The following is a 22263-nucleotide window of genomic DNA, read 5'->3' as shown; positions in this document are numbered from 1 at the left end:
GGAGAAGCCTAACTTCCGGGCGCGCGAGGAGACACCCAGAAGGGAGTCACAAGGAACAAACCCCCTTTCGTTAATTTTCGCTTCTTTCACTCTACCTCTCACCATGAGAAACACTCTTACCTTGCACGACTATTTCTCTCCTCGGAGCAGCAAGCGGGCAATGAGGGCCTGTTTTCGGGATGACGGTTCTGAGAACCACGTCGAGCTCGCTTGGCGCCTCCGGCTGCGATCCCGCCCGGGACCCGGTAAGAAAGGCCAGCATCTCTGGATTGCCGCCGGCGAGGCTCCGAGAGAAAGCGTCCCAGAGAGAATCCAGATCCGAGGCAGGGAAATCGCCCTCTCCGACCCCAGCCTTGCCGGGCTGCCCGGGGCACCCTGCGAGCTGAGCCGCGGCGGCTGCTTCCCTGGGGTCCTCCCCTTGCGGGAGCCGGGGCTGCGACTCCTCGGGCCCGCGACCCGCCGTGCCCAGCTCGGGGCCTGTGCTCGGCCCGGGGCCCAGGCCCCCACTGGGGGAGCGCAGACAGGGTCTGGCCGCGGCCCGCTCCTCCTGCTGCGGGCCAGTGATGGGACTGTGGCCGCAGGCCTCCGCCCGGGGAAAACCAACACTCCGCCGGGCGTCCAGGCGGACGCCACACAGCCGTTTGTTGGCCACCTGCGGCCTCTCCAGCCACACGGCCACCGCCGCCCAGAAGCCCCCAGGGAGTAGCGCACCCGGGTCCCGCACAGCCGCCCGGCCAACCTCCGCCATGGTCCGTCAGCGCCAAGGGCTCCGCGGCTACGGCGCGCCGCGATGACGCACCGGGCGTCGCGGTCTGTGACGTCACGGGGAGGGCGGGGCGGAGTGGCTACCTGCCCCGGGACGCTCCCGCGGGCGGTTAGCGCTGCGTAGTGTCACCCTCGCTTGCCTCTCCGGGGCCGCCCCCGCGGCGTGTGCTGCCTGCAGGGGCGTGTCCCCGCTGGGCTCGGAGGACAGCCCTGGCCGTGGCGTGTGGACACTGCGTCGGGTTCGCCCGGGCCCGGGGCGCCTGTGGCGGGTGCGGATGCTGGCGGAGGTCCGGGGAGCGCGGGCCTGCGGTCTGCGTGCGCCGGCTGGCTGCCCGCTGTCACCTGCGTGTCCCCTGACGGGTCGGGCCCCAAGTCCAGTACAGTCTGCAGAATCTGCGCTATGCCAAAAACTGCGGGAGTCTTCATTCTCTTGGTGCCTTAGTCCCTCTGTTCGGGCTTTTATCACTCCCTACAGAGTCCCTATGGAGTCCAGGAGAAGCACTACCTCAAAGCGTGTGATTTCTCGGAGAGAAGAGCATGCACCAGTGTCTGTGGAATTCAGTGAGGCATAAATGAGTGATGTACCCTCAGACACACCTGTTGACGCCATCCCTTGGTCTTGGACCATGTGGTTCATTTTTATGCTGTCTGTATTGTCAACCTTAAAAAGTGAAGAGCCAGTTACCTTACTAGCAAAACGAGTTTATTCAGGAATAGCAGAGAAATTGCAGCTCCGCCATGCAAGCTCTGGTGAGCCATAGGCAAGTCTGGAGAGACGAGGAAAGGTCAGCTTCTATCAGGTCTTAGGAGGAAATTGGGGAGGGGTGTTTTAAACAAAAGTTCAGTGGAGAAGAAGGCGAGTTCGAGGTTGGACAGTTTCTCGTTGGCTGCAAGCGCGCTTAATGTGCTGTTGCTGGGGTGGAGAGGGATCTTCCTTCTTTCTCTTAAAAGTAGGAGATGGAATTCCTATGTGAAAAATGTCCTCTCTTGTCACAAATAATTCTTTATGCTGGTGATGCTCACTGCAGCGAGTGGTACTTATGTGAGTGCTCCCCCTTCAGGGCTTCCCAACTCGTATTTATTTACTTGAGAGAGAGAGAGAGAGAATGAGCAGGAGGGGCAGAGAGAAAGAATTGCAAGCGGACACCACGCTTAGCATGGAGCCCAGTACAGGGCTCAGTCTCACAACCCTGACATCATGACCTGAGCTGAAATCAAGAGTTGGACACTTGAGGGACAGAGCCACCCAGGTGCCCCGCCCCTCCCCTGACTCCATTTTCTTTCTTTTTTTTTTTTTTAAAGATTTTATTTGACAGAGAGAGACACAGCGAGAGAGGGAACACAAGCAGAGGGAGGGGGAGAGGGAGAAGCAGGCTTCCCGTGGAGCAGAGAGCCCAATGCAGGGCTCAATCCCCGGACCCTGGGATCATGACCTGAGCCGAAGGCAGACGCTTAACGATTGAGCCACCCCGGCACCCCCCGACCTCCGACTCCATTTTCAATGAGGCTTTCTTTCTCCCTTTCTTTCCTGGGAGCTGCTATGACAAATTACCACAAACTGGGTGGCTTGAAACAACAGAAATTCATTCTCTCACAGTTCTGGAGGCTCTGAGAGAGAATACTCTGGCCTCTCTCCCAGTTTCTGATGGTTGCCAGCAATTGTTAGTGTTCCTGGACTGTGGCCACATAACTCAGCCTCCATGGTCCCACACTTTCTCCGTATCTCTTCTGCAAAGCCCCTCTTTCCAAATAAGTCCACAGGTACAGTGGGTTTGGACTTTGACCTGCTTTTTGAGGCGGGGGGACATAATTCAACCCCTAACTCTGTCCAAAGGGGGCGTAGCCTCGTTGGAGTGGCCAAAAGATGAGTAATGTCAAATCTCACCAGTTGCTAATACGTGGGGATGGATCTGCGTCAAGCATGGAGAATGCAGAGCTGAGTACAGTCCTGCACTTGAGCAACCTTCAGGCCGATGGTGGAGGCAGACATCGAAGACGATGGTTATGAAACATGAAAACTGCAACACTCAACACAGGGTTGTGGGTTCAGAGGGTTCAGAGGTTACAGAAAGAGGGAAGTTTTTCAGGCTCTGTGCTCCACGTGCCCAGACCCTTTTGGGGCCCTGAGGCTATGCCTTGTCCTGGCGTTGGCTGACGGGTCCCTGCTGCCCTGCTGTGTGTCATAGGAGCACGGCAGAGAGAGGTGACACAGCAGAAACCTGGAGGCCTAGGGCTCTGGGGTGAAAGGTCATAAAGCCAGAAGTCAAAGTATAGAGGGAGGTGGAAAATTCCATTTGGCCATGGGCGGGAATCCTTGCGTAAGACCTTGCCAGCTCCTTGCTGGAACAAAGAACAGTTTACCTGCCTCTTGGTTCTTACATCCAAAGTCTAGCTTATTTGTCACCAGAGCCCTAGCTTAGTTTTTGGCCCATAGGAGCTATCCAATTAGTAATTACTGAGTGTAAAGGTCTGTGAGCAAAGGGTGGGTGGGGGCAGGGAACTGTGTAGCTGGCTCCACTCTTCTGTAGGTTCTGAACCAGTGAGGCAGGTGGTGGTGGGTGAGAAAGGAAGGATGGGGATAGAGACAAATGGCCAGAGTGGCAGAGGAAACTTTAGTATTAACAACATATTCAAATAATTGCACTTACCAATGACGGCCAATAGAGCAAATGGCTAAAGATGAGCGAGGCATGGGCAGGCCAAATGGGGTGGAGTGGAGAGATATCAAAATGATCAAGAATGGGTGGGTGGGGACCGCAGCAGAGGACGGCCAGCTCATTGTCAGCTGCCTCACTGCAAGAGCTCTTGGCCTCCTCTGCTGTTTGTACCAACTTCACCTCCATTCCTGGAAGTCTTACCAGGAACTAGCTCACAAAACCAAACTCCCTTTCTTTCCCCCCAAAGTTGTTCCCCCTATGCTGGTCTCAGAGGCGTCTCCATCCACCCAGGTCCCAGCAGGACAACCCAGACTCGTGTGTGACCCCCCTTCCTCTCTCCCTACCTCACCACCATCCAAGAAGTTTCAGGGTCCACCTAGTTCTCCCCAGAGATGTCCAAAGCACACTCCCTGTCAAACTCAGGTCAAGCAGTGTCCTCAGGCCAGGGAGGGGACCGAGTGTGAGGTGCTGGAGGGCTGGCAAGCAGAGGCCAGAAGGTGGGGTGTGCAGGAGAGCCAGGGTCAGAGCTGGGAACAGTAGTCCTGAACCCAGTCACCCATGCAGGAATCTAGGTGGAGAGATGAAGTAATGAGACCGAAGCTGGTTACGAGCCAGCCCTGAGCAGCCTGGGGGATGCAGGTTGCGCTGACCTGAGAAGCAGAGGGGGGGAGAGAGAGAGGGGGGTGCGCAGAGAAGGGCGAGGAGCCTGCTGACATTCCAAAGGCTGGGAGCCTCTGCTTCATGCGTGCTCACCACCCCATGAGATATAGAACCAACTGTACGAAGTCATCCCCCACCCCTGCACCAGCTGCCTGCCACGGGCCTTCCCACCTCTCCCCTGTACCAGTTCACCTGTTCCTCCGTCCTCACTTCTAGCCTGCCCACCAGTACCTGCTCTCTCCCTGCCACGCTACACTGGACTCCAATGATTTCCACGTAGAAAGATGTATCTGATATCAATAAAACATGTGAACCCAACTTGCTTTCTAGTAGTTGTAATTTTGGAAGAAACTGATCTAAACGTGTGAATTATTACTCTATAGTTTATTTTATTCCTCTCAAAAGTATATCCATTTGAAAAACAGTGGCATGTTTTTTTATTAGACCATTAATTTTTTTTTAAAGATGTTATTTATTTATTTGACAGAGAGAGAGATAGTGGAGAGGGAACACAAGCAGGGAGAGTGGGAGAGGGAGAAGCAGGCCTCCCGCGGAGCAGGGAGCCTGATGTGGGGCTCGATCCCAGGATCCTGGGATCGTGACCTGAGCCGAAGGCAGAACCTTAACAACTGAGCCACCCAGGCACCCCTAGACCATTAATTTTTATAAAGATTTAGTTACTTATCTGAGAGGGAGAGAGAGAGAATGAGCAGGAGGGCAGAGTGAGAGGGAGAGAAAATCTCGAGCAGACTCTGCGCTGAGCATGGAGCCAGACGTGGGGCTGGATCTCATGACCCTGAAATCACAACCCGACCCCAAACCAAGAGTTGGTTGCTCAACCGACTGTGCCACCCAGGCGCCCCTTTATTAGACCTTTATTTTTTGTTTGATTTGCAGGCACTCCTGGGTGCTTCTATGGACTCAGGGACCCCTTGTAATGATGCCACAGACCCATGGCTGGAAACATTGCCTGGGTGGAGAATTAATTCTGATGTTAATTCCCACTCCTCACAACCCCAGTGCAGCTCTTCCTGCACACAGGTCCTGTCACCCTGCTTTAATAAAAACACCTCAAGAATTCTTTCTTGACCATTTGCTCCAAACCCCAACTGTCCCAAATTACATGGTAGGTTCAAGGCCCTAGCCAATCATTCAGACTCTTCCTTCTGCTTTTGTAACAGGAAGGGGGCCCTGATACTGATGCAGGCAGGCTGAGTCTGAGAACACAGGGGATGGTCCTACGGGACCAGCCAAGAGGGTCCTTGTCTTCACGCAGGACAGACATCAAAGACAAGCCAGAGAAAGTGAAAACAGAGTTTACTGAATAACGTGAGTGACAGAGAATAGCAGACGGAGTGTCTGGGACACTCAGAAAGGAAATAAGAATGAGTCTCTTTCTCACGTCGGGTAAGGGGTTTCTGTTGGAAAAGGGTGTAGGGTACCTGTTCCTCCAGGAATCCAGGGCAGAGTCCAATCAAAGATGAGTGTTGTGTGAACAACAGGTGTAATTCCGAACATCACAGAAGGTGGGAGTATTGATGCCAGCATCATTGGAGGTTTGCTTGAAGCTAACATCCTGGGACATGTTTGGGATCCGACTCTTCTTAGATGTTATCAGGTGTTTGGGGGCCTAAGACGAAACTCAGAGAAAGATTCACTTTCTTGCTTCCCCCCCTTGAAGTGGGAACATAGCTTCGTTGGCTTATTCAGAGGCAAAATATGGAACGTGAGTGAACGGGGCCTGGCAGAGAAACAGCAGAGAGGAAGCCTTTCTGAAATGGAGTCCCATCAGCTCCCCTACCTCAATATTCCCAATGATGAGTCTGTTTTCAATGAGAATCACAACTGTGACAAGGCATTGTCATGGAAAAAGGAGAAGGTACTTCAGAGTGGAATGGGAGCAGAGAGACTTCCTGAATATCAGCTGAGCATCTCCACACAATTCTCCCACCAGTGGCAAGCTGAGGGCAAAGCACAAGCTAACGCCCCCCAAACCTCCCCAGGTGGGAGATGTGTGACATTCCTCAGGTACTCCTGGCTGCCCAAGAACAAAGGAAGAGGAAAAACCCAAATGGTTAACTGATACAGATCACAGTCATGCAGGACCTGAGTCTCCCTGAGTTTGCAGCTGTCTTAATGATTTATAAGAAAAAAAAAAAAGAAACAATCTTTTCCATAGCCAGGCCTCCAGAAACCTATAGACTCAATTTCCTGGGACCCTAACATCCCCCTCCCTTCCATAAATCTTATATAATCACCCACTCCTCACAACCCCAGTGCAGCTCTTTCTGCACACAGGTCCTGTCACCCTGCTTTAATAAAAACACCTCAAGAATTCTTTCTTGACCATTTGCTCCAAACCCCAACTGTCCCAAATTACTTGGCATACAACATGGGGCTTCGAGTCTTTTCACCTGTACTCTGAGCCAGGGTGCAAACTTGGTGAGTACTTCCTCTGCTCTCCCTTACTCTCATTCCAGGGGCTTTTCAGGGAGTACAGTCTTATTGGAACACTTTCATGTCGATTGCTCAGACTGCAATCCTCTAGCCCATGGCTACTCCATGGGGAAGAGAAAGCCTGCCTTTTGGCTGGAAGTTAGTACCTTGGCCAGAATGTTAGTAAGACCCAGAAACTTGATGCCCTCTCTTTATTCCTGTCCTTATACTAAGATGTCTGTCTTGGGCACAGGACAACCACCTAAGTCACCAGGACGGCTGCCAATCTTAAGACTCCCATGTGAGGTTTCCTCCTCATTGGTCTAAGTGATCCCCTTCACATCTCTGGTCTAGTTGCTTCTGGCCATGGGACCGCAACTGGGAGCTGGCCAAAACCAGTAATCGATGGAATTAAAACCCAACCAGGATCAATTTCCTAGAGAAGTTGACATGTAAGTTGACTACATGTGTTGGAATGTCTCTTAGACCATGATGGATTTGTTTTCTTTCAATGTCCTCTACTAACTACTTAAATTACAAAAATGGGTAATTTCCCCTTGTAAAACCTTTCTAGTGTTCTCCATGGGTTAACAACAGCAGGTTCTTCAAGGCAAGGCAAAATAAGGCATGGCCTTCAAGAAAAGGCATGGAATCTTGGTCCAAGCACCAGCACCCATTTTGCAGTCTAGGTTGTGATCGGGAAGCAGGGGGATGCTAGCATTCCTCCTCCATGGCCTTTGAAGGCAGGTGGTGATCATAGCCATTTCGTTGAAGGCAGGTCACCTTGACACCAGGAATCTCTGACATATCTTGTGTGGGATGCCACCTTGGGAGTCAGGGGGAGGGTTTTCTTGGTAATGGACCTTCTCTCTTCTTCAGTTCCCAGGGACTCTCCCTTGGAATGCCTTTTAACACACTGGAAAGATTTCAGTTTGCAAAATTTAAGAGAGGACTGATCTCCTGTAACACTGCATGGCCGCAGTAGGATCTATCCAATAGATCTCTCCTGCAGGGAGGAAACAGGGCAGATGGATGGAGGTACCCCAGGTCCAGGCCTTCAGGGCCCTAACTCAGGACCCTGACCTAAGGGCCTCTTGCAGAACATGTTTGCTCACTTAACCAGGCCAGTAAACTCTCTCCTGACAGACTGGATGATAATTATCGAAATAGGCCTCCTGATAGAACCCAGGTTGGAGGAAACACAGACCATCCCTGGGGAAGGGGATGCTGACTCTCTCACTGTTCCTCCTCCTAATAGATATGGGGGTTTCACCCTCATCCATCTCCTGGGTTAATGCCTATAATAACTGGAGCCACATAGAACAAGTTTAGAAGTTTTTCTTCCATTTCTATTTTCTGAAACAGCTTCAGTAGAATAGGTATTATTTCTTCTTTAAATGTTTGGTAGAATTCCCCTGGGAAGCCATCTGGCCCTGAACTCTTGTTTTTGGGGAGGGTTTTGATTACTGCTTCAATTTCCTTGTGGGTTTTTGGTCTGTTCAGATGTTCTACCTCTCTCTGTTTCAGTCTTGGGAGTTTACAAGTTTCCAGGAATGCATCCATTTCTTCCAGATTGCCTAATTGGTTGGTATATAGTTGCTGATAATATGTTTTCACCATTGTCTCTATTTCCTTGGTACCAGTCGTGATCTCTCCCCTTTCATTCATGATTGTATTAATTTGGGTCCTTTCTCTTTTCGTTTGGATCAGTCTGGCCAGAGGTTTATCGATCTTATTCTTTAAAAGAAGCAGCTTCTAGTTTTGTTGATCTGTTCTACTGTTCTTCTGGCTTCTATTTCATTGATTCCTGCTCTAATCTTTATTATTTCTCTTTTTCTGCTTGGTTTAGTCTTTATTTGTGTTCTTTCTCCAGCTCCTTTAGGTGTAAGGTTAGCTTGTGCATTTGGGATTTTTCCAATTTTTTGAGAGAGTCTTGTATGGCTATGTACTTCCCTCTAAGGACCGCCTTTTCAGGATCCCATAGGTTTTGAACTGATGTGTTTTCATTCTCATTAATTCAGTATGTAAACTAACTTGAGTTTGTTGTTTTAATTAAGACAGACATGTCTTTAGAGTTATCAGCATTAAACAGGAAACTTTTATTCTACCAAGATTTACTGAAGGTCCAATAAGCTTGTGTTATCTCTGTTGCAATTTGTTAGCAACAAGATGACTTAAAATGGTGGTTAATTTTGTCTGTCTCAAAATTTTCATGGGTCATTGTTAAGATAGCTGTCAATATCTCTGGTAACCTGAAACTTTAAAGTTTTGCTTGGATGATAAAGGAGACTGAATTGTTGGACATCTAGGTCTTTTCTAAATAGGATGGAGTGCTAAAACATTGATTACTGGATGTAGGTTTGTGCTTTTGACTGCTTATTGCAGAGAAGCTGATGATATTTGGGTCTGTTGGTAAATATGCTTTGTGCCTTATTTAAAGATTATACTATAAAAAACATGTTTTTTAAATTATAAAATATATTTATACATTTCAGATCTAAATAATTATGGTGTAACAGTTCACAATTGGTTACTACTTAGTTTTCATGGGAGACTAAGGCTTCTAAGAGTTAAAATTCTGCTAAATGTAATGAAGAGTGATTTTTTAAAAAGGGCCTAGGTCAAAATCTGAATAAATAAAAAAGTTGTAGAAGGCTTATGAAGGAAAATCTTTGGAAATGAATTTTATATGTGGTCAGGACTAAGAACGAAATGAATGGATTTTAAAAGTATACTGGTATAAGACTGAAATTCTGCTTTTCTCTCTGTTAAAAAGACAAAGTTTTCTTGGATTTTTGGTCTGTTCTTGATAAGAAAACATAAAGTTTTTTTTTCTCTTCTGTCTGCCCAGAAAACCAAGGTTTCTATATTTTGTCTTTATCAGGTCTTTAATTACTTAATTAAAACTCCTCAATATTAAAGGAGCTGAGTTTTGCTAACAACTATATAACCCAACATATTTGCCTTTGGAATCTCTTGTTGCCACCTTGGTTAAACAAGTAATTAAATTTTAAGTTTTATAATGATCTGTAATCCTATTTAGGATTTTTTTATAACTTTCTGGGGGTTTTAACAAACTTACGCCATTCAGTGCCATAACAGATGATCCTTTCTGCTCAAGGAGACTCCCATATGTTATCAACTCTAGGTAGAGCTGCCTCAGCCTTTCCTAACTCCTCTTAAATTCTCAACTGACCAACCTTGACCCATACGTAGGGACACATCTACGCCCCTATCCAGCAGGATGCAGTTTCAGAAGATGAGACCTTCCCCCCTCAGCAACCTTAACGATTTAAGGGTCAAAGTTGTCCAGGGGTGAAAATGACGAGGGAAACAAAGGTGAGAGAAATGTAGCTTAAATTAAATCTCCTTACAGTTTTCAGCCCACAGATACCTGAAACCTGTAGGGCATGACCCTCCTCAAGGAACGCACAGCTGCCTTAGTACCTTCATGTTTATGTTTTATTAAAGACTAAAAGTAACCTGATCTTAACAGCAGCTAGCCCTTCAAGGTCCTGAAAGCCTTTCTCCCAAATTCCTTAGAGACTTACGCTCTCCCTAACCCCCACTAATTAAAAAGTACATAATGAGCCACTCCTCATGACCCCAGGGCAGCAGCTCTCTCTGCCCATGGGTCCTGTCCTCATGCTTTAATTGGTTAGCCCGGTGATGGGTATTAAGGAGGGCACGTACTGCATGGAGCACTGGGTGTTATACGAACACAATGGATCGTGGATCACCACATCAAAAACTAATGATGTAATGTATGGTGACTAACATAACATAATAAAATTAAAAAAAAAAATAGAATAAGGACCCACTAACCAAAACAAAAACAAAACCCCAAAAAACCCCACCTTTTTGCATCAAAGACCCCTCAAGAATTCTTTCTTAGCTGTTTGCTCACGAACCCTAAACTTCCAAATTTCAAGAGGCATCTTAAACTTCACACATCTCAAAAACTGAACTTGTCTTCCTGTGACCACAGTGTCCATCTCTCAGTTCCCTTTAAATGGAAACCTTTGGACTTGTCCTTCTTCCTTGGTCTTCATGTGGTAAATTGCCAAATCCAGTTGCTTCTGATGTGATTTGATGCGATGTGGGGTCCGGGAGCGAGTGGTCAAGAAAGAGTTCTTGAGATGTTTTTTGTTTTTTTAAAAGGTGGCTTTATTAAAGCACGGGGACAGGACTCATGGGCAGAAAGAGCAGCCCTGGGGTAGTGAGGAGTGACTGATTATATAGCTTTAGGTTGGGAGGGGCAGACATAAAGCAAGTTTCCAACAGGATTTTCACATGTGAAAGAAGACTGTCAGGGGGGCGCCTGGGTGGCTCAGTCCGTTAAGCATCTGCCTTCTGCTCAGGTCATGATCCCAGGGTCCTGGGATGGAGTCCCTCATCCAGCTCCTTGCTCAGCGGGGAGCCGGCTTCTTCCTCTGCCTGCCACTCCCCTGTTTGTGCTCTCTCTGTCTTTCTCTGACAAATAAATACATAAAATCTTAAAAAAAAAGAAGACCGTCAGGGTTGCGGAGGCCGGGCTCTGGTCAAGCTAAGGTTGTTTATCCCTCTAGCAGGCGTTAACCTTAAGATTGGGAGGTCCTGGAGGAAGGTGTACCCTGCCCGCTTCAAGTACCTGCAAGGGGCTGCAGGCGGTAAGGACATTTCCTTTCATCTACATTTCCTTTGATCTCCGTACCTTTCACAGGAGGGGCCGTCTCAGTCTGGAGCACCTGAGGCAGGGTTTGGGAGCAGGCGTTTAGGTATGCTGCTGGCCCCGGGGGCAGGAGCACGGCAGTGGGCAGTTCCTCTAGTCCGGGCTGGACTGCGGGGTCGGTGACCGCCCGGGGGGCCAGGGCGCAGCTCCCCTGGGGGCCCTGGGCGAACTGGGTAGGAGCCTGGTTCGCAAACCTTACTGAGCACGCGGTGCAGCTGATCAGCTGGAAGCTGCCCAGGCTCCGACCGGGGGTTCCGGTGCCCTGGCTCTGGAGGGGGCCCCGGGAATCTGCATATTAAGCAAACATCCCAAGATACGGACACACAGTTCTCGCGGAGACCCACCCGGAGGACCAAGGAGGGTTCCCCCCTGGCGCGCCCCGCGTCTCCCAGGCAACGGGCCCGAGGCGCGGTGTGATGACGTCAGGGGGACGGTGGCCGAGAAGCTGTGCAGAGCTGTCAGCCTGCCTAGAAGGGCTGCGCGGGCCATCGGCTGTGTGCCGCGCCCCAGAGGACATTGGTAGGGCGCCTGCTGTGTGCGCTGGACGGTGTGGGGACCCAGCGACCAGAAGGGCCGGCGAAATCCAAGGTCGCGTCCATGGGGCCGGGGGCGCGGGCGGCGCGGGTGGCCCGGGGACGGAGCACCTGGCAGGAGGGGGGGGGATGGTTGTGCAAAGGCCCCGGGGCACACCCGTTCCCTGCGCGGAGTTGCTGGGGGCGAGACTGCGAGCGCGGGCACCCGCAGGTCATCTGGAGAGACAGTTTGAGGAGTTTGGACATTGTCCCCTGAGGTCGCCACACAGCTGTCTCCTAAAGAGAGAATATCAGTCTGCATTTTAAGAGTCACCTCTCTGCTGCTGAGAGGAAAACTGACTGAAGGCGGCTGTTGCCATTGTAATGATGTCCTGCGGGGGACCACTCCAGTGCTCCCTGCGAATTGCAGCAGCCTAGACGCTAGACACTAGACTAGCATTACCGTGTGGTCACACGGAGAGGTGAAGTGACAGGCTAAGTTCACCCAGCCCAGAAGTGCTAATGTTGGTGTGTCATGCCGGGCATTCTGGCTTCAGAATCCTTGGTCGCCGCAGCTGCACCATCATGCAGTCTTGTGGGTGACCTCGGGTGGCATGGGGTCCTAGGGGTTTCCCTGGCTGCTTAGGATCATGGGATTTGAGGTTGGGTGTGCTAACAGCCCTAGATCTCGGGCGACTTCTTCCCTCTGGAAAGCTTCCAGTTCGCTTACCTGCTGAGAATACTTGGGGTTGCAAGCACCACTCATGTAGTTGCTTAACATTCACCTGCACTCAGGGATTGTTCGATGATTGGACAGTCTTGTGATCAATTTAGTAGTTGCGGAGAGAAAAAGGGATTTAGTAGGTGTTAAAAGAGCTGCAGTGGGGGGGCTTGGTAACCAACCAGGTTTGGGGGCAGAGAAGGGAATTCCAGCACAGCACTCAGGCTTGTCGCTCCAGTAACTCAGGGGAACTGGCAATGTGGGCCTGGGCCTGTGGGAGGAGAGGCTGGGCCGGGGAGCCCTGGGTTTGAACATTCAGAGCTTGAGGACCTCTAGACTGTGAGAGAGGGAGGGGTGTCCAGGAAACTGCAGGTCTGCAGGGTCCAGTCTGGGAGGCCTCCACGCATCAGAGACAATTTCAGGTTATGAAGAGTGAGTGTGGCCAAGGCCGAGAGTCTGCAAGGAGCCAGAGGGGAGCAGGAAGGGATGCACGGTGTGGTGTCCCGGACCTCAAGGAGGGAGCATGGGGAGTGACAGGGATGCATCGAGGGCACAGAAGTCCAGAAAGATAAGAGTTCCCCTGAGACTTTATAGCTTGCATTTTTCAAGCACTTGGATTCTGCCAAGGGCTGTGACTTACCTTTAAAAAAAAGTCTTGTTTTGTTGAGGTATAACTCACCGTACGATTCATCCACAACCGTGCAGTGTGGTGCAACCACCAGTGCTATTTATTTCCAGAATGTTTTCATCACTCCAGAAGAAATCTTGGCCCCATTAGGAGTCATTCCCCAGCTGCTGGCACCTGCCAGGCTACTTTCTATCTCTATGTATTTGCCCACATCGCACATTTCATGTAAGTAGGATCATGCAATATGTGATCTTTTGTGTCTTGACTTCTGTCACTTAAGGTAACACTGTCAAGGTTCATCCAATGATATTTCACTGTATGGATAGTCTACATTGTGTTTACGCATTCATCCGTTGATGGACATATGGGTTGTTTCCACTTTTGGGGGGGGTTATAAATAATGCCACTATGAACATTCGTGCACACATTTTTGTGTGGATATTTCTTTCCGTTTCTCTTGGGTGTATAGCTGGAGTGCAGTTGCTGGGTCGCATAGTGGCTGTATATTTAAACTTTTGAAGAACCATCAGCCTTTCCCAAAATGACTGTGCCGTTCTGCATTCCCACCAGCAAGGCACGAGGGCATGAGGGTTCCACTCTCTGCACATTCTCATCAATGCATGTTATTGTCTGTCGGTTTGATCCTGGCCATCGTAGTGGAGGTATCTCATTGTGGTTTCAATTTGCACTCCCTGATGGCGAATGATGCGGAGCATCTCTTCACCTGCTCTTTGGCCATCTGCGTATCTTTGGAGAAACCTCTGTTTGAGACTTTTAAATTGGGTTGTTTGGCTTTGTTATTAAGATTCTTCACATAGTCTGGGTGCAAGTCCCTTATCAATATGTGATTTGCAAATATCTTCCGTTCTCTGGTTTGCCTTTTCACTCACTCATTGGTGTTCTTTGCAGCAAAAGTTTTTGAGTTTGATGAAGTTGAATTAATCTACTTTTATTGTTTGTGCTTCTGATGCCGTGTCCAGGAAGGCGTGGCCTCACCTAAGGTTGTGAAGATTTACTCCTACCGTCCCTTCTTCGAGGTTTTAGTGTTAGCTCCTATATCCAGGTCTGTGTCCCTTCTGAATTAAGTGGTGTGTGTGTGTGTGTGTGTGTGTGTGTGTGTGTGTGTGTAAAGAGTGGGCCCTCATTCCATTGCCCGTGGACATCGGGCGGGGTGGGGGGGGCCCGAGACCACTTGAGAAAACTGCTCCTTCCCCAGGACATTGTCCAGGCATGCTGGTCAAAGGCAGTTGACCCTACATATCAGGGTTTACTGCTGGACTCTCAGCTCTGTCCCGTCAATCTACATGCATCTGTCTTCATGTGCCACCATATCAGTCCCCTTTGCGGCAAGTTTTGAAATCAGGCAGAACGGATTCTCCAACTTTGTTCTTTTTCAAGGTGGTTTTGTCTATCCTGGGTTCCTTACATTTCCAGATAAATTTTAGGATCAGCTTTTTAATTCCTGCAAAAAAAAAAAAAAAAAGCCAGCTGGGATTTTGATGGGGACCACACTGGCTCTGTAGATGAGTTGGCGAATATCAGTATTTTAACAATATTGAGTCCTGACTCGTGAACAAGGGGTGTCTCTCCATTTACTGAAATCTCAGGTTTCTTTCAAAAATGCTTTGTAGTTTTCAGAGTATAAGTTTTACACTTCTTTTGTTGAATTTATTTCTCCATATTTTATTATTTTTGATGCTGTCATGAATTGAATTTTTCTTCATTTCATTTTTGAGTTGTTCACTGCTAGTGTATAGAAATTCAGTTGAGCTTTGCATATTGATTTTGTACCCTGTAAACTGGCTGAGCTAACTGATTCTAATAGTTTTTTAGTGGATTCCTTAGGATTTTCTATATACATAATCATGTCATCTGCAGATAAGAGATAGGTTTCTAATCAGGATGCCTTTGATTTCATTTTCTTGCATGACGGCACTGGCTGGAGTGTCCAGTAGTGTGTTGATGAAAAGAGGCAGAGTGGACACCTTTATCTTGTTGCTGATGTTCAGAGAAGGGCATTCAGTCTTCTCTATTAACGTATGATGAGAGCTGTGGGCATTTCATAGACGCCCTTTATCAGGTGGAGGAAGTTCCCTCCTGTTCCGAATTTCAGAATTGCTGTCACGAGAGGGTGTGGGATTTCGTTGAATGCTTTTTCTGCATCCGCTGACACGATCATATATTTTTGTCCTTTATCGTGTTGGCATGGCATATTACATTGATTGACTCTTTATTTTCTATTCTTTTTTTTGTTTTTTGTTTTTTAGAGAGAGAGTGGGAGGGGCAGAGGGAGAGGGAGAGAACCCCAATCAGACTCCACGCTCAGCTGGGGCCCAACGTGGGGCTCAATCTCACGACCCTAAGATCATGACCTGAGCTGAAATCAAGAGTCAGATGCTCAACCGACTGTACCAGCCAGGCGCCCCCTAATTGACTTTCACATGTTGAGCCGCCCATAGTTTCCTGGGGGCACAGGTCCCTTGTCCTGGTGTGTGATCTTTCTCCTGTGGGGCTGCATTCAGTCTGCAGGACTTGCTCAGGAGTTGTTCACCTGTGTTCATAAGGGATACTGGTCTGTAGCCCTCCTTTCTCGAGATGTCTTTGGTTTGGGATTCAAGGTGCTGCTGGCTTTATGGGACACCCTACAGAGGTGTGCCCTGTGCCTCTGTTTTTTGGGAGACTTTGTGGATAATTGGTATGTTTCTTTAAATGTTTGGTAGAATTCACAGTGGAAGCCCCATGGCTTGTCTTTGTGGGCAGTTTGTTGATTCTTACCCAGCATCTGTGTCCACAGTAGGTCTGTTCAAATTTCCTACCCCCTCCCATTCGCCTGTTGGGGGGGGGGGGCGCGTCCCCTCCGTGCCTTTCCCCTCTTGCACACACACACACACACACACACAAGTTCTTTTGTCACGAGATCACGCTCCCATTGCTTCTCAGTATTGAGCAGCCATACTCAGAGCCCCGCGTCCTAGACTGTTTCCACGCTCAGTGGGTCCATGCTCGGGACCCCACTCTCCTGCTGTTCCTCTAAGTCTGGGTTCACCAGCCCCTCTTGTCCTGGGCCTTGATGAGCCGGAGCACTGTGGAAAAGGAGCCAGTCCTCTCAGAAAATTCCAGAATGATTCTTTGGTCAAGGGGGCTGGGCTGCAGGGTGCCTGCTTTGTTGGTGGGAAGCCAGGTGTCTGTCAAGAGAGTTCAGGACAAAAGTCTGTGTTCAAAGGCTCTCTGGCAGATGCCCCATGTCCAGGCAGGCTTGTAGAGGATCTTTGGTCCTGTCCTGTGTGGCCAGAGTGGACCGGCCAGCGTTATCCGGACTCCAGAGGGAGGCTTCCTGGGCTGCGAGGCCTGGCTGGGCCTCGCAGGACAGGCCTAGTGGCCCCGAGAGGGCGAGGTGTCCTCGGGCCAGGCTGTAGCCCACAGAGCCTCTAGCCTCAGCTGCCCAGGGCTGCCCACTGCGATTGGCCGCCTCCTCACCTTGTCTTTGGGGAAGGTAGACATGAGGTCTTGTACGGTCATTCTCTTTTGCCAGCCCTTCGGGAGTCTGTTTGCTTCTCTCCTACTTGTCACATGGCGCGCCTGCACTGTGCCTCGGGTGGGTGAATGGGCCATCTCGCTGGCTCAGGTCGTCTGTCTCCTGCAGGCTGATGCCCAGCGATGGTGCCCCCATCGGAAGGTGGCACTGATGCCCTGCTCCCAGATCTCCCCAAGGGGCCCCTGCAGGCCTACCGCGCCCGCGCCTCCTTCTGCTGGCAGGAGCTGGTGCTGTTCCTGGAAGGCGAGGACATGCTGCGCCTGAAGGTGAGGGGAGCCGGCAGTGGGCCAGGCTGAGCCCCGTGGCTGTGCCGGGTGTCTGGTTCGTGGGCGCTGGCAGGCCGTCTGGCCCCGAAGGCCCCAGCAAGTGCCCCGTGTGGCCCGGGTCCTGGGAGCCCTCTGGGGGAGCGTCACTGCCGCCCGGGGAGGAGCTCAGGCTGATTCAGCTTCTGAGGCCTCGGGTCCCTGTGCTTGCGACTGGAACGACTTCCTTCTGCCCCTGGGTCTCTGGGCTGGACCGGGGCTCATGGAGCAGATCGTAGTGAGGGTCCGTCCTTGGCCTCCAAGTGGGCCACTCCCATCTCCTCCATTTCCAGAAGGCCATCTTCTCAGCTTTGGAGAATGACCCGCTCTTCGCTCATTCGCATGGGGAAGATCTCTCCCTGGAGAAGTACCGGGAGCTGAGCTTCCTTCGCTGCAAGCGGGTCATGGAGTACAGCCTCCTCCCCGTGGAAGAGATGGTGGCCAGGCCTCTGTCGGTCCAGACGCTCATCGCCTGTCTGGGCATGTATGACTGGTCCCTGGCTGTCAAGTTCTTGCTGCACATGCTGGTGAGTGGGCAGGGAGGAGGGCGGAGGAGGGTGCCGCCCGGCCAGGCAGGAGGCCGAGGCACGGACAGAGCAGGTCCTCGTTTATGTAAATGACACACAACCCGTGAGATGTAGACAGGGCCCGCGGGGTGTGCTGCTGGCCAGTGTTTGCTGGCTTGTAGAGTTTCGTGGGGATGCGCGCATTTGGGGAAATGTTTCTTTTAAGAGAGTTCTGAGAAATAATAGAGGAAGCAAAAATGGAGATGAGAACGCATGGGCAGATCTCATGATGCCTTAGGGAGAAGTCCTGCTTTTCTCAGCTGTCCGTGCAAATTGGCACACAGGAGTCCTTGACGAGAATGCTGTACAAGTTAAAGCCCCGTAAGAAGAGGAGCTTTGGGACTTTTTTGCTTTACACCAACCCCCTGCCCCCCCAAAAAACCCCCCCAAAAAGCAAAACCAGCAAGGAAGGGGAAGCAGGTCAGAGGGGACGCTGGGGCTCCCATTGCCGGTACATGGGCAGAGGTGAGGACGTGTCCATGGCCTCGGCAGACACGCGGCCCACGCCTGGGGCTCTGATGGGAAGCTGGGCTTGCCTGCCCGTCCTGCACCTTCGCCTCTCTGCGCCCCCTGTGCTCCCGTCACCCTGCCCGTCCGTCCCCTTGGGACTTCCCTCTGGCATCTTAAGTGTGAGGTGCTCCTGCTTAAGTTACATGAACTGCTCGGGCCGGGGATGCAGGTCTCACCCCGGCCATGGGCATTACAGCGTGTGCCGTCCCCAATGCCCCAGAACAGCAGGACTCCTTAACTTGTACCTGTTGCATGATGATTTTGTATTTCCAGACTTTTGGATCAGCGATTTACAGCTCTGGTTCTGAAAGACATTTAAAATACCTTCCAAAGATCTTCAACATGGACGTGAGTTGAAAGCCCCCATGAGCTGTGAGCCCACGTTCTTCTCCCCGTGCACCTCAGGGCGCAGGAGGGAGTCCCCGGGGGCCGCACCGAATCCCCAGCAGTTGGTGGGTTTAGCACGTGGCTCTCAAAGCCAAGCCTTCAGTTTTCTTCCGCTCCTGGGAGCAGTTCCTGGTTCTGTGCTGCCCTGGCGAGGCTGCTGTCAGCTCGCCCAGCCTTCTGTCCCGCAGGCTGGGGCTATGGTGTCCAGCATGACCCGTGACCCCGTAAGACCCCAGCCGGTTGGGTGAGGGGGTGGGGATTTGGTGCTTTGGCCTCTAATTTAGTCCTTCTGGAAAGACAGTGGCAGGGCCCCTCCAGGAGCGCACAGAAAGAACCTTTCTTGCCTTACACCATTTTGTGCTTCGATACTAGATTTTTGGTTGCTTTGCGGTGACTGAACTTAGTCACGGGAGTAACGCCAAGGCCATCCGAACAACTGCTCACTATGACCCCACCACCGAGGTAGGTATTACGTTCCCATCGGTCTCAGGGCTTCGAGCATGTGTAACGTGGGGTCCCTACACTCAGAAATCTGTCCTTGTACACATGTGCTTCTCATGCACGCTGAGATCGTCACCCTGCCAAGTGGCGGCTTGGGACATAGAGAGTTTATTTGTTCACCAGGCAGCCTGTTGGTGTTGGGTTCGTACATGTTCAAGCTGCCCACGCTTTCTCAAATGAACAGTGCGAAGAAGGTTCTCCTTGACCCTGGTCCCTTTCTAGCTGCCTGCTCCCCATCTGTGGCCAGGCTCTGCCGGCCAGGGGCCTGCCCTGTCCACTCCTGCCCCTGCATCTGGCCCCTCGGACCATGTGACTGGTGAGCACTGTTGGCTGCTGCCTTGTGCGTTCCGCCAGCAGATCCGTGGCTCGGGTGTTGTTCTCAGCACCAGGCACTCACGGGCTGTGTCCTTGCTCTTGGGGACCAGACGCTCTGGGCTCTAGTCAGGGGAGTCAGATGTCAGCTAATGGAGTCATGATTTATCGGGTGGTCGGTGCTGCGGAGGGAAGCGAGGGCAGGGAGAGGATGGGGCGCACGGGTCAGGCAGCCTTCTCTCTCCATGACCTCTGTGCCCTGCCGTCCCTGTCGCTGGGGTCAGTCTCCTCTGCTTCTCTGAGGACAGTGCCCTCCGCCGCTCTTTACACACTGGTCTGGTGTTTCGGGACCCCCCGCCTTCCCCGTGCTGGTAGTAGAAAGCGGAACAGAAAGCGAAGCCCTGTGCTCACGTGCTCGCTCATCACTCATCCGTTCTCCAACAGCGCGGGCCGAGTGTGCACCTGCCAGGGGTGCACAGGGCCACAGCCCTGAGGGGAGCTGCCGGTGGGGCAGAGCGGGGCCAGGGGAGAGGTGGTCGCTGCCCGGTGCGACAGCCGTCCACAGCAGAGTAGGGCGGAGAGAGAGAGCCGCTCAGCCACGGCCCCCTTTGGCTTTCTAGCCACCAGATACCTTTCTCTGAACCCAGGTTTTTCTGGCCTGGCCTCGTCTCTTTGCTCTGCACCCTGGTGCCATGGGCTCTCCATGCTAGGCGGGGAGGCAGGGTGAAGCCTGGGTGTCCACGGGGCAGCCTGGTTCTGACCCGCTGCCTGTTGGCATCTGCACCTAAGTGAAGATCAGAGCATGACGTCAGCTGCCGGGACTGGGAGCCTGGGGCCCTTTGTGGGCTGCTGGTTAGGCGCCTGTGTCGACAACAGGTGTTTGCTGAGCACCTGGTATGTGCCAAGCACTGCTTTGAGGGACGGGGCACCCAGCGGTGAGCACGACAGGTCAGTCTCTGCTCTGGGGGTCGCCTGTGCCGGAGGGAGACACAGACGGACGGCAGCAAGGAGAGTGGGTGTGCCAGGGACCGTGGAGACACGGACGGGGTGGGGCAGCGTGCTGCGCCCTGAGCAGTGGCTGGGTGAGGGACAGTGACAGGCGGTGGCCCCACGGAGAGGTGAGCCGAAGGCAGGACCGGCAGGCCTACCCCTGCCCTCACTTTTCTTTAGTGGGGTCTCGGCATCTGGAAGGTAGTCACTGGGGCACTCGGAGTTGATAACCCAGTACACACCGCCGGGCCTCGCAGGGACATTCCCCGTGTGCTCTTCTCAGCTTCCCACCCACAGGGAGAAGGAAACCTGCCCAGCAATCGCCCGCAGTGGCCTGTACGCAGATGACTTGCTGCCGGACGCTGGCTCTGCCCAGCTACCCAGCCCTCCCTCCCAACCCTGGGAGAGCTCCCATCCTTCCCCCACCCCGCCTTACTCCCAGCCCAGCCCCCAGCCCGGCCCCCCATTGCTCCTCAGCTCGTCTCCTGCCTCACTGAGCACCCAGTGAGCCTCCCAGCACCTGCCTTGATCCGTGGGCTCATTCACTCCGTTTCCAGGGTCCGCCTCGTGCTCCTGGGCGCGTGGCCCTCATGGAGCTCGTAGGTGGGAGACACCATGGAAAGAGAAACAGTATGTCGTTGGTTAGTGCGCATGAGGGGAGAGGGAGGAGCACAGCAGAGGAGGGGCTCCACTTAAAGGCTGTGGCCAGGGAAGGCGCCCCAAGGGGGTGAGGTCTCGCTTATTGCGAGACCACCTGGGCGCTGGCCAGCTGCCGGAATATTGGGCGTATATTTTATCACCTGACGCGAGTCCTCACTTTCCACAGATGTGTCCTCATTAAGTCATGGGGCCGGGGGATGTGCTGTGTCTAAAAACGGGGCCCCCTGCGCCGGACCCGAGCTAAAGCATTCAGGCGCTTCTACTCTTCCTCAGGGATTTTGAACAGAATGTTGAATCTATGGAAAAGGGAAAGGAGTTCTGCGTGTGTTTTAGTTGTTGATTATAACTTTGACTATTACTTTATTGTTATTATTATTTTTTTTTTTGCGCAGGAATTCATCATACACTCTCCTGACTTCGAAGCTGCCAAATTCTGGGTTGGCAACATGGGCAAGACAGCTACCCATGCCGTGGTGTTCGCTCAGCTGTACACACCGGGGGGGCAGTGCCACGGCCCGCACTCCTTCGTGGTGCAGGTGAGTGGTCCCGGCCGGGGGGGCCTTGGCCACGGACGCGCAGCACCGTCCAGAAGCGCCTTCATGGCTGCGGGGGGCGGGGGCGCTCCCAGCTTCTAGAGAGCACAGACCAAGGGAAAGGAGAACCCCCTGGCGTGCACAGGACAGCCCACCCGCCCCCAAGAGGGGAAGATCCAGCCCCCAGTGTCAGGGGTGCTGGGGTCGATCAACCCGGGCTAGACCCGGGGTCACCCGAGGGAGAGACTTTCCGTCCCTCTGGTGACCATGTCGCCATGTTTTCAGCCGCTCATCACAAACCTGGGCTTGCCAGCCCCACCATCCTGTGGTTCTGCCTAGCAGGTATGAGGTGGGTTCCAGTGCTGACGTGAAGTCCGACTCGGGGGCCTAGATGGAGCCTGTTCCCAGGTCACAAGCAGGAAGCTACCACCAAGGGGTGCCCGGGACTGATGGCCAGGCCAGGGCTCCTGGCGTCCCTGGTGGGGCCCGTTTCCTGACTGCTCAGGGCTGCTGCAGTGTCCTTGAACCCCAAGCTTCCAGAAGCTTGTCCAGGACCTTTCTGCCTTGGCCCCATGGGAACTGGATGGGGGGCCCCCCCCCCCCCCCCCCCCCGACCCCATTCCGGCATTTCTGTTAGGATCTTTCTGGTGAGGGGCTCTCGTGAGAGAAGAAAGTCAGTCACATCCTTTTTTTTTTTCATAATTGAGGTGAAATTCATACAACATACAATGAACCATTTTGAAGTGAACAGTTCAGTGGTATTTGGTGCTTTTCTAGTGCTGTCTCTCGTTCCAAAATATTTCCATGTCTAGGAGAACACCCCGTACCCACGCTCGCTCCCAACTCCCCCCCCCCCCCCCCCCCCCCCCCCCCCCCC

General features: G+C 52.2%; 2 protein-coding genes across 3 annotated transcripts in view; one reads left to right on the top strand and one right to left on the bottom strand.

Moving 5' to 3' along the window:
• The window catches only part of TRMT44 (tRNA methyltransferase 44 homolog), a 23433-nt gene extending 22685 nt beyond the window's left edge, over window positions 1-748 (bottom strand). Inside the window, exon 1 of the mRNA XM_021677707.1 lies at window positions 121-748. Coding sequence (XP_021533382.1) covers window positions 121-748 — 628 coding nt within the window. The remainder of the gene's footprint in view (window positions 1-120) is intronic.
• Window positions 749-11642: 10894 nt separating this feature from the next.
• The window catches only part of ACOX3 (acyl-CoA oxidase 3, pristanoyl), a 40634-nt gene continuing 30013 nt past the window's right edge, over window positions 11643-22263 (top strand). The window contains exons 1-6 of one of the 2 annotated variants that reach the window (XM_021677705.1): window positions 11643-11817; window positions 16734-16891; window positions 17221-17454; window positions 18277-18351; window positions 18763-18852; window positions 21246-21389. In XM_021677705.1, coding sequence (XP_021533380.1) covers window positions 16748-16891; window positions 17221-17454; window positions 18277-18351; window positions 18763-18852; window positions 21246-21389 — 687 coding nt within the window. In that variant the 5' untranslated portion in view covers window positions 11643-11817; window positions 16734-16747. Of the gene's footprint in view, window positions 11818-16318; window positions 16584-16733; window positions 16892-17220; window positions 17455-18276; window positions 18352-18762; window positions 18853-21245; window positions 21390-22263 lie in introns of those variants that run through there. The other variant, XM_021677706.2, reaches the window with a different exon arrangement.

The sequence above is a fragment of the Neomonachus schauinslandi genome, chromosome 2, assembly GCF_002201575.2.
Source record: "Neomonachus schauinslandi chromosome 2, ASM220157v2, whole genome shotgun sequence".
Lineage (NCBI taxonomy): Eukaryota > Metazoa > Chordata > Mammalia > Carnivora > Phocidae > Neomonachus > Neomonachus schauinslandi.
This window is presented reverse-complemented; position numbering and strand designations above follow the sequence as displayed.